The following is a 12,331-nucleotide window of genomic DNA, read 5'->3' on the forward strand; positions in this document are numbered from 1 at the left end:
AAATAGAGACACAGGTTTGTTCAGTAGTGTGACAAACAGTACATGTATGCTGTCCCAACGATTATCTTCTGAAATCAGTCACAGTTTTGGTGAGGACATTGCATATGTATGACTGGTAGCTATTAACAGAATCAAGTTCACCAACAAATTATAAATCGATGACACAGAAATGTCAAATAGCACGCTTGGTAACAATTTTACACTTACTGCAATATTTTCTTTAGGATGGTTAGGTGTCATAAGACCTGATTTTTTTGTTTTGACAGCAGCAAAAATCTGAAGTAACTTCATTGAAATCAAGGTAGTTACGCCAGTGGAAACCTGGTGTGAAAGCAGAATCAGACTCGTAATGGGATGGTAAAACTACTTCTGAGAATTTAGGAATTGGAGCAAATTTACATATTTTCTGAGACTTAAAAGCCTTTGATGTACTGTATTGCTAGTTGGGTGTTTTGTTTGTTTCTTAAATGTTCGTATGTTGGTAGTCAATGATTTCATGGATTGACTGAATGTGGATTTTCTGAGATGCTGTGTACGCTTCTTTATCATGGTACTTCCAGCTTCAGTGAAAATAGAAATTAATGACAAATCCTTTTTTCACAAGGTTTTGAGACCAAAATGTTAGGATAAATTTCAAATAAGTATTATAATGTTCTGGGGTTTAGCCAAAACTTACATTTACAGGATTTTCCCTTCATGAATCATGCAATTGTATAAAATATTAATCATATGTAAAAGTTCTGTTGGCATGCTTCTGTTGTCATACGAGCAAGTGATACCTGCTTAGTTTCATATTCTTATCAAGAATCATCACCTTCCCAGGTGTTAGATCACAAATAGCAACCATACTGGGCCCAACTGCTGGAGTCTTCCTTTTGTAAAATAGGACACAACACTCACAGTATTCTCATTTCCCTCCTTTTTATATACGTTGGTCACTATTTGGGTACTTATTGTCATTGTCACCAAAGATAACTAATTTATGAATTTAGAAAATAGTCCCAGGGATGTTAAGAGATGTAAAGCATCTAAGCTGGAGCTAACCTGGATCTAACTATGAGGTTAGCCTCTTTGGAGAAGAGGCACAAGCAGACTTGGGGAAAAGATAAGTATAGGGTTTGTTGTTCGTACTTGTTTGTTTAGATCATAGTAAAATGAGAATCCAGCATTAAACACACTATTCAGTGGGTGATTCTGCTGAATATAAGAGAAATGACCCATCAAAAAATAAAAATTCAGAGTTAGAATAAGCTGCCAAAATAAACATTTATTTCTTTACCATAGAAAAATAAATGTGCCCTCATTCCATGATGTATTCCGTTTAATGTTGTTTGTGCTGTTAGAGGATTTTCTGTATTTTGGAAGACAGATATATTATCAGATTTTTTTTAATATTGTCGTGCTGATTTGAACTAATTACTGGGATGCTATATGGTACAGATAAAGTATCAGTTCAGAACCATTCATACAGTGTAAAGAAATAAAGGGTAAACCCTAAAAGCAGTCTCTGCAAATCACAGAGGAGATACCTGCATAGGCAAGAGTAGAGAAGGTTACTCAGCAGCTATCCACAGCTGATCTATGAATAAATGAGGGATTCCAATAAATTGACTAACACTACAAGACATTACTGCTTTCCCTGGACAAGACGTCAGTTAACTACCACCTCAAGTGGTACAGATTTTAAAATAACTTTGCACGTAACACAGCTTGAACTTTTATAAATTGATCCAGGTTTTAACTCTGTTGACCAACATAGACTTGTTATTGAAATAATCTGGCTCATATTGTCAGAAAATATGGGTAGTACTAAACTGAAGCTAAGAGAGCATCCCTACTTGTCCCTACATGTAGGGAAATTTGATGTCAGTTGGCTGTTAAGCTACATCTCAGTTTATAACTAGAATGTAATCTAATAACAATGATAAAAAAAGAACACCTCCAAAGTCTTTGTTTCAAATTGGGATAAGTTGCTGATATGTAATTTGTGACAGGATATGGAATAATTTCTTACTGACAGTTTGGAACCTAGGGATGTAATTAGAAAGGTTTCTTTCCTTTCTAAAGAACAGCAGGGGAGATTCTTTTCCTTATCTTCTGTCATACAGGAAAACACTTTTTAATATGAAAATTAAACCTTAGAACAGTATTGTTTCATGACTTCCTGTTTTTATTAAAATATTTCCATTTTTATGTCTATCAACATCAGGTTGTTAAACTCTTTACAGAAGTTAATTTTTCCAAGAGATTAAAACTGCAATTATTAAGGAGTAAAAACTTGTGTATGAATAAAAACAAAGAAATAAGGGAGCACAAGGCCCTGTATGAATTGGAACTTGTATAATTCCTCTGCCTAGACTGTTAGAGAATTTAAAGAGATGATCCCACTCATAGGCCTGCTGATGGGGGAGGAAGGGGAGAGAAAGGAGGCAGTTGCTCCCAGGCCTGATGTTTCAAAGGGGCCTGGAGCTCCAGCAGGGAGGTACTCCCAAAACCCTTGCTACTTCGGCAGCGGCAGTGGCACTCCAGGCCCCTTTGAAACCCTGCAGAGCTCTGTACTGCTGCTCTGTGCATGGCTCAGAGAGAGTGGGGATGTGGGCAGAGCTGACTGCCCTAAGCCTTGCCCCTTCCACCTTTGGCCCTGCCCTTTACAGGACCAGTTAGCTGGACCACCCTCCTACCTTCCCCTTGGCTCATGGCAGCTATCAGTACCACTACCCACATAGTACAAACCCATGTGAACACCAGCTGCCTGAGCACCTGGAGAAATTGTTGCAGGATCTGTAACTGCAGAAATCCATTAGATACGCTTCTACGTGAACTAGTTGTTATAGAGTAATCACATAGGAGCCTGTGATTTCAGATTCCAGCTCACTCTCACATCCCTGATAGCTGCAAAATGTCTCCAGCACAAAGCTTATTTACTCAGGCCTGATGCATTCCATTAGGAGATTTGGACCCATATGGGAACAGATTTGCTTTGGTACCATGTGAATTGCTTTTGAATTATGTTAATTTAGTTCAAGTAACCCCTTCATAAATTATCCATGAAACAGTTCATCCTTCACCTAAGATAACTTAATATTTCGAACTATGGATTACACAAAAAAGCAATTATGTAAGTAATTTTCCAAACTGTCTAGTGAGAAATTTAGGCATTTAAGCATGAAAGATAAGCACTTGGTTCAATAGCACATTTATAGACTTCAGGCTTCTTTGTGCAGCTGGTATACTTTCTGAATGTTCTCATCAGGAATGCTGGATAAATGAAGGTAAGGCAGATTAAACACTCTTTAACATTTTAATGGGTGTAGTGCCTTTTTTGATAATCTATTCTGTGCATTGGAGGAGGTGTATGGAGCCATATTTGTTGAGATGAAAATAACCACTGCTTCAATGCAATCAGAAGAACTTTGCTGATTTACAGCTGGGGATCTGCCTCACAGCCTGTGTGTGTACACACACACACACACAGAGCGTTGTTGTAGACTGATTACTGATGACAGACTGTGTCAGATCCCCAGTTGCTGTAAATCAGCAGAGCTCCACTAATTTAATTGAAGCACTGCTGGTTTTCATCGCAAATATATATGTCCTTTTGCAGCCATAGTGCAACATGATTCTCATTGACAAGCCTAAAAGAAACATGTATGGGTTTCTTTACCATTCACCCAAGTCAGTGTGCTAAATGTGATCAGTATCATGGGGTCAGTTTTCAGGCATGTGGTTGAAACGCAATATTCACATTAATACTTCAGCAGGTGATTTATATCTGAGTTGTCAGCACTTCTACCCACTAGTTTGAGGGCACAAATCAAGTAGATAAGTTCACATGATCACAATTTTGGTACAAAAACAGGTCACGAGTTTAGTGAAATCAAATGGTGATGGCAAAGAAAAGCTGAGTTTTACCATAGTGGAAAATACAATAGGAAGAATGAACAATATTTGAAACAGATGTATGCAACATATTTTGTAAATTATTGCCTTCCATTGTCTTATCTTCTGTCTTAACTGTGATTTTTAAATTCACAAAATACTTGCATTGTAGAACTAAAAGTTCTTCTTCGAGTGATTTGCTCACGTGTGTTCCAGTTTGGGTGTGCACTGGGTGCATGCCCAGTTGCCAGAAGCTTTTTGTCCTAGCTGGTAGCCCTTGGGTCAGTGTGGCGCCCCCTGAAGTGGCACCCGTATGACCACCCATATATGCACCCCCTGCCCCACCCCTGCTCACTTTCTTCTTGCCACGCTATCAGTTGCTGGAGCTCCCTCATTGTCGAGCGTTCGCTGGTAGCCTTTATTGTTTTAATTAATTGTAAATAGTTTAGATAGTTATGTTTCATAGGTAAATAGCTTTTCTTAGCATCTAGTGAGCCCAGGGGGGTCTTTAACCCCCCTTGGCACCAGGGGATGCCTGGCTCCACAGGGTTTAAAGACTGTTCAAAATGTGGCAAATGAATGCCCAAGAGCGACCTCCATAGGGCGTGTCTGAGTTGCCTTGGTGAGGCACACCTCTGGGAGCGCTGCTCTATTTGAAAGGCCTTCAAACCTAGGACTTTAAAAGATAGAGCTCAACAGCTGAAGGTTCTACTAATGGAATCAGCCTTGCGCCCAGACATTTCCCCGGTGGGACCTCAGAGTGCCGCATCTTCGGTGCAGAGCATTCCGGCACCGTCGGTGCCGTCATAAAGTTCCCAGCACCGAGAGCAGGACTCAGCACCTAGCGCCTCCTGGTGCCATAAGAGCCAGTCCTCGGTGCCTCACAAGTAGAGAAGACGGGACCAAGGTTGATCCCAAGAGAGAAGGAGGAGAAGGCAAGCTTCGGGGGAGTCCGCCAGATCGCACTGTGACCAGGGTCATGAAGTGCAGGCGTCGACTCCAGCGCAAGGAGGGAGCCCGCACTCTCCCAGACTACCCTCGACACTGGAGGCCTTTAGCGCTGCGCAAGGCCTCCTGCAAATTATGATGCCGCTGCAGATACTGCACCGGGACCCTTCATTGCCTCAGTTCCAGGAGCCTGATCAGGTTCTAGGGACCCCGGCACAGTTCCTGATGCCGGTGAGACCCCTGCAAGTGGTCACCTCCCTCGGTGCTGCTCAGACATTGCAGAGCACGCAAGAACCGGTGGGAGCTATGGGAGCCTCTGCACCACCATGGTCATTGGCGTCAGAGTCCACATCGGAGTCAGACTCGTTTTACTCCAGGTCAGCTCGGAGTGGGAGTATGAGGTCATCTTGGTGCAGCGGGCATTGACACTGCTCCTGATGCCCCTCAGAGAGAGAGTGGCAAAGGCTCCCCCAAGGTGCTCCACAATGGCCCTTCTGGACTCTGTGGGCGATCCACAAGGCACGTGGGTGAGAGGGGGGACTCCTGCCCAGGGCGCCCAGCACTCCTCAAGTGCCGAGATGGGCACTGACTGCTGGTTTGAGAGCCCCGCTGAGAGAGCAAGCAGAATCGTCAGCACTGGCACTGACGATGGTGCTGATGCTGGCACCGATGCAGTCGGTGGCGACCCAAGCATGGGCACCGGCCCTGCAGGCACCGGGGACTGTGGTGCAGTGGGCACCAGCACCGACAGAACCGGTGCCATCCCAGTTGCAGAGTGGCCCCATCTTCATGGCACCGTACCAGAGACCACTAGGGGACCCTTCACCCCAGGCACCGAGCACAGCACCGCAAACCACGGTGCCAGGGAGTCAAATGGAAGTGCTGGAACCCCCCACACCAGTGGGCTTGGAGGTCATGATGCCCTCGTCCTCTTCCTCCCCAGATGAGGCTGTGGCTGGATCCTCTGCATACCCGGTACTGGAGGATGGAGGAGTGTACCAGCAATTGTTGAGGAGGGTGACCCAGAGTCTGGGGGTGCAGGCAGAAGAGGTCAGGGATGAAATAGACATCCTCTCAATGTCTGGACTGTCCAGGGTGGCACTTCCCATTATAAAGACAATTGCCAACACAGCAAAGACAGTGTGGCAGACCCTGGCCTCAGCCTTGCCCATGGCTAGGAAAAATGAGCGTCGGTATTTTGTCCCAGCCCAGGGAAATGAACATCTGTTCACCCATCCTCCCCCTGACTCCTTTGTCATAGATGCTGTGAACAATAGGGAGAGGCAGGGGGTCCAGAGTCCCTCCCCTAAAAACAAAGAGGCGAAACGATTAGACCTGTACGGTAGAAAAGTTTATTCTACAGGTGGCCTCCAGTTGAGAATTACTAACCAGCAAGCCATGGTTAGTTGGTATGCGTACAATACAGCCAGCTCCATGGACCATTTTGCTGAGCTGTTCCTGCCAGAGACCAAGTCGGAATTTACAGCCCTGGTGGAGGAGCAGAGACTCATATATAGAGCAGCACTACAGGCTACCCTAGCAGCCGACGCAGCCACCAGGGTCATGGCCTCGGGTGTAGCCATGAGAAGCGGGGCATGGCTTCAGGTCTCAGGACTCTCACAGGAGGTGCAGCAGTCCATTCAGGACCTCCCCTTTGAGAGCCCCTCCCTATTTTCAGAAAAAATACTACAAGAGGCTTCATAGTGTGAAGGACTCACGGACCACCCTATGCTCACTGGGTCTCTATACACCGGCGACCCAGAGAAGAGACTATACCCCAAGGCCCCTGTTCAGACAGTTCCCACAACAACAATGAGATGCAAACAGGAGAAGGGGCTGCTGTAATAGGAGACCTCAGGGCTGCCAGACACAGGACCAGAGCCACCAGAAACCCCCACCGGGGTCTAAACACCAGTTTTGATGGGGCGGTCAGGAGCGACACACCGGCCACCCCCACAGTTCCAGCTCAGTATTTGTTTTCATCCCACCTCTCCCCATTCTGCCATGAGTGGTGCAGCATAACATCAAACCAGTAGGTCTTCCGCACGGTAGAAAAGGGGTATGCTATCCAATTTTCTTCCTACCCCCCGCCCACCCCCTTTCTCTGTCCCTCTTCAGGGACCCCTCTCATGAGATGGTTCTCAGGCAGGAGGTAGGGGTCCTCCTACAAAAGGGGGCTATAGAGGAAGTTCCCCGGGAATTCTGGGGCAGGGATTTTATTCCCGTTATTTCCTAATCCCGAAAGCGAAAGTGGGGCTATGGCCAATCTTGGACCTGTGAAACCTGAACAAATTTGTGAAAAAGATAAAAGTTTCATATGATATCCCTGGGCATAATTATCCCAATGCCGCAACAAGGAGACTGGTTTCCTGCTCTCAAATTATAGGATGTGTATTTCCATGTAGCAATTTATCCACCTTACAGGAGGTTCCTCCGGTTTGTGCTAGGGAAGGACCATTACCAGTTCACAGTCCTTCCATTTGGTCTCTCCTCAGCCCCGAGAGTCTTTACCAAATGTATGTCAGTCATGGCAGCCTTCTTATGCAGGCAGGGAGTGCACCTGTTCCCCTACCTAGACGACTGGCTGATCTGAGGTCGGTCACAGAGACAGGTGACAAGACATGTCCAGCTGATATGAGAAACGTTTGACGTGTTAGGCCTCCTAATGAAAGAGGCAAAGTATGTGCTAGCCCTAACTCAGGTCATGGAATTTGTGGGCGCCTGAGTAGGTGCAGAGCAAGCCAGGGCCTTTCTGCCCCAGAGCAGGGTACAAACCATGGCATCTTACATCCAAGGCCTGATCAGGGTCCCAACCGCAACGGCCAGGGGATGCCTCAGACTGTTGGGCCACATGGCGGCATGCACATTCATAGTCCAGCATGCAAGGTTACGAATGCGCCCCTTCCAGCTGTGGCTCGCTTCAGTATACAGACCTGTTGGGGACAACATAGACAAGTTAGTTACAGTCCCCCCAAGAATGTTAACGGCATTACACTGGTGGCTAGAAGCCGGGTTGGTCTGCGTGGGAGTGCCCTTCAATCTCCCTTTCACTGGTCACAGATGCCTTGGACCTGGGCTGGGGAGCACACTTGGGGAACCCACAGACTCAGGCTCTGTGGAGCAAGACCAATGCTCAGCTCCACATAAATGTGTGGGAGCTCAGAGCGATTCGGCTGGCATGGAAAGTGTTTCAGAGTGAACTGGAGGGGCAGTGTGTCACAGTCAGCACAGACAATACTACAGCAATGCACTATATAAACAAACAAGGGGGCGCATGCTCATTGCCCCTGTGTCTCGAGGCCCTTGCACTCTGGGACTTCTGCATCCAGCACCAGATTCTCCTAAGGGTTTTCTACTTGCCTGAGGCTCACAACTCCCTAGCAGACCATCTCAGCAAGTCCTTCATGGACCACGAGTGGTCATTACACACTGAAGTACTGAGTTCAGTTTTCAAGAGGTGGGGACATCCCCAGGTAGTCCTCTTCGCCACTCATCTCAGCGTGAAGTGCAGGACGTTCTGCTCTTACCAGAGCCAAAGTTCAGGCTCTTGGGCAGACGCCGTCAGCATTTGTTGGGCAGGTCTGTTGCTGTATGCCTTTCCACCAATACTGCTCATCCACTGAACACTGTTCAAAATTCGGTCGGACCGAGCATCAGTTATTCTGGTGGCCCCAGCCTGGGCTTGACAACATTGGTACTCGACCCTCTTGGAGATGTCCACTTGCACCCCGGAGGTGCTTCTGCTGCGCCCAGACCTGCTAACACAGGAGGAGGGGAGACTGTGGCACTCCAATCTCCAGGCGCTACATCTCACAGCATGGAGGCTCCATGGCTGAGACCAGTCGAGCTGGCTTGCTCCAAACCTGTCAGGGAAATATTGTTGAACAGCAGGAGACCCTCTGTGAGGGTAACATATGTAGCCGAATGGAAGAGGTTTGCCATATGGGCCACTCAAAACAGGTTGTCCCCACGAGAGACCCCAGTACCATGTATCCTAGACTACTTGCTGGCACTAAGCCAAACAGAGCTGTCACTATCCTCCCTGAAAGTGCCCTTGGCAGCCATTTCAGCGTTTCACCCGGGGGCTGCGAAGTCATCGTTTTTCTCAGACCCGATAGTGAAAAGGTTCATGAAGGGAATGGAAAGGGTCAAACCACAGGTTTGAACCTCCCTGCCAACATGGGACCCTAATTTGGTATTATCTAAGCTTATGGCTCCCCCATTTGAACCTCTTGCTTCCTGTTCTATGTTGTTCCTTATCTACCAGGTGGCATTCCTGGTGGCCATTACCTCAGCCAGAAGGGTGTCAGAGCTCAGGGCCCTGCCGGTGGACCCACTTCATACAGTGTTCCACAAAGCTAAGGTCATGCTGAGACCCCACCCAGCGTTTCTGCCTAAGGTGGTCTCCCGCTTCCACATTAACCAAGACATCACCTTACCAGCAAAACAAAAAAGCAGTAAACTAGCACTCTAAAGACTAACAAAATAATTTATTAGGTGACCTTTCGTGGGACAGACCCACTTCTTCAGACCATAGCCAGACCAGACCAGACCTTACCTTATTGGTGTTTTATCCAAAGCCCCATGCCTCCCCTAGGGAGCAGAGCTTACACACTTGGGATGTCCGGAGGGCACTGGCCTTCTACATGGACAGGACCAAACCCTTCCGGAAGTCGCAGCAGTTGTTTGTTGCAGTGGCAGACAGGATGAAGGGGCACCCAGTCTCCCCTCAGCAGATCTCCTCCTGGATAGTGGCCTGTATCAGAGAGTGCTACACGCTGGTGTGGGTTCCCCCTCCCCTGATCAGGGCACAGACATCCTCTGCGGCGTTCTTGGCCAAGATCCCTATCCAGGACATCTGCAGGGTGGCCACTTGGACCTTCATTCACACATTCGCAGTGCATTACGCAGTTACGCAGCATGCACAGGAAGATGCTGCGGTGGGCAGGGCTGTCCTGCACTCCTTTCAGGGCTCCGACCCCGCCTCCTAGGCATTGGCTTGCAATCACCCAAATTGGAATGCAAGTGAGCAATCACTCAAAGAAGAAAAGACAGTTACCTGTTCTGTAACTGGTGTTCTTCGAGGTGTGTTGCTCATGTCCATTCCAAAACCCTCCCGCCTTCCCCTCTGTCGGAGTAGCCGGCAAGAAGGAACTGAGTGGGGGATGGGTTGGGCGGTGCATATATGGGCAGCCATATGGGCACCACTCCAGGGGGTGCTGCACCGACCCTCGGGCTACCAGCTAGGGCAAAAAGCTTCCAGCCACTGGGCATGCGCCCAGCACACACCCAAATTGGAATGTACATAAGCAACACATCTCGAAGAACACCAGTTACAGAACAGGAAACTGTCTTTTATGTAGATTTCAAATTCTTCTGGCCATTATTCCAAAAGAACTTTGCTGTGTAGACTTTATTATTTGCCATGCACAGGGTTACCAGATTCAGTTGGTTTCCATCCATGCAGGTTTTTTTCCTAACGGTATTAGTAAAGTGACATGCACATAAGTAAAGGATGTGTGGAGTGAGGTATGTGCTGATTGCGCACAACTTTGAATGTGAGAGCTGTGTGTTTCCTCTGCATCCAATCAAACCACTACTACAGTTCAAGTGGCACATCTCACAAATTCTAGCAACATAAGTGTAGTGAGCAAAACTATCTATCCTGGGACACAGTCTATGACAGTATTATACCCCACTGAGATGGAGGGCCCCTCATGCAGCCTACATTGCCTATCGCTAGGTTAGGGCCTCAAATTTCTGGAGACAATCCCCGCTTTCCTACATACCCACAATTACCCCATTGCCTTTGTTATCAGCAGTGGTTTTGAGAAGAAGTTAACAAGATGGGGAGAGGGGCTGATAGCAACCCTCCGCCAGATGGTACAGATTGCAAGACTGAGGAGCTGCACTGGATCAATTATTGCTAGATAATTTGAAAATAAATTACTTAATGAAAGCTGGCTAAACCTAGTGTCTTGTCTGTCTTCCTATTGTGTCTGAAGTAAAAACATTCAGGCCTTTATTATGCCTCATAAAGAAACAAAAAAAGTATGTATACAAAAAGGTAAGGGGGGAACATTAACCAAGTCCCATCCTTCTCTTGCAAGTCACTTTGAGCAGACCCAAGTTCACTGATATTACTTGAAACCATCTGTTCACATATATAACTATAATTTGCAGTTTCAAGCTTCTATTTTATTATTATGTTTTATTTTGTATGATGGGAAAAATCATAATAGCTGTATTATAGTGTCTCTTCCTAAAGGTGTTTTATATTATTGCAGAATATGTTTTAATCAAAAATTAAAATGTTCAATAGTGTGTTATATTGATAAACAAATCTCTTAATGGAGGTACTTTCCAGGAAATACTGTGTTATGAGGTATTATTTTGGTTGTCGGATCTTTATTGATATTGTGTGATGCTAGCAAGTTTGAATAATGAGTTATTGTTAGGCAAATCTACTCATATGTTAATAATAAGGCAAAGACAATTTTTTTAATACCTCAAAGGCAATTTTCAGTTTGCTTAGGCTCAAAATGGGGCTTTAGCTTTTCAATGCAATAATTCAATGAGAATATCCTTTATAAAAATCTTTCTTTAAAACCAAAGAAAATAAAAATGCCACCAATTTTGGTATGCTACAGATGAAATGCATTGTATAAAAATCTTGAGCGTGTCTTGTTAAAAGAGGCTACTGCACGCACAAGACATTCATGTTCTTCCAATATTGTTATTTACAGACTGAAGAATTTACCATTCACTTTTACTAAGCTTAAAGAGCTTGCAGCTTTGTGGCTGTCTGACAACCAGGTAATAACTTTTTATGTATATCTTTTCATTAATAGTAAAGAACATGATATCTTGTAATGGGCTTAGGTAAAAACATACGTTTTAACCAACTAATGTTAGATTTATGAAGCACTTAGTCCCAGCAATTTCTGTGTGCTCTGTATTAGCTCCAGGTCTCTTTTGATGTTTTGCTGTTTTTCTGTGCTTTTAAATGATCAATGACAACTATTAAATTCTTTGTGAATAGAAAATAAACAGATTAATTAGAGTTATGGTAAGTGTCTAAGTCTTCTTTGTCAGAACTGAATTAGGTATTTTAGTAGCCTAAATCCTACTGACTTTCATCTCCTTAGTGTTAAGAGACTTCAGGTATTTCAGAACATTTTAAACTTAGAATAATATGTCAGTGGGGGGAGGTCACAACATTTTCTGGACAGATTTTTTTCCTCCTTGCTTTTCTTCTAAATAAAGGCTTCATTAGAAGAGTTTTCAACCAGAACCAATATTAATTTAAGTGTTCTTGGCTTATCCTCAGCAGGTGGATATCAACTTAGCTCTGTTGAAGTTAACAGAAACAGGTAGATTCATATAATCTGAAATACTATGGACCTTCCATTTTTTTAGCCAGCAGCTGTATGAACAGCTTCATGTAGATCAAATACACTATTCTTATATAATTTATTTTTATACTTCTCATTTATCAGATTAT

At 45.2% G+C, this 12,331-nt stretch overlaps 1 protein-coding gene across 3 annotated transcripts in view; it reads left to right on the forward strand.

Annotated features, from left to right (window-relative positions):
• LRRC7 (leucine rich repeat containing 7) overlaps window positions 1–12,331 on the forward strand; it is a 204,679-nt gene that overhangs the window by 113,964 nt on the left and 78,384 nt on the right. For all 3 annotated transcript variants that reach the window (XM_075002503.1, XM_075002504.1, XM_075002505.1), the window contains exon 12: window positions 11,574–11,643. In XM_075002503.1, the coding sequence (XP_074858604.1) occupies window positions 11,574–11,643 (70 nt within the window). The remainder of the gene's footprint in view (window positions 1–11,573; window positions 11,644–12,331) is intronic.

Source organism: Carettochelys insculpta, chromosome 9 (assembly GCF_033958435.1).
Source record: "Carettochelys insculpta isolate YL-2023 chromosome 9, ASM3395843v1, whole genome shotgun sequence".
Taxonomy (NCBI): domain Eukaryota; kingdom Metazoa; phylum Chordata; order Testudines; family Carettochelyidae; genus Carettochelys; species Carettochelys insculpta.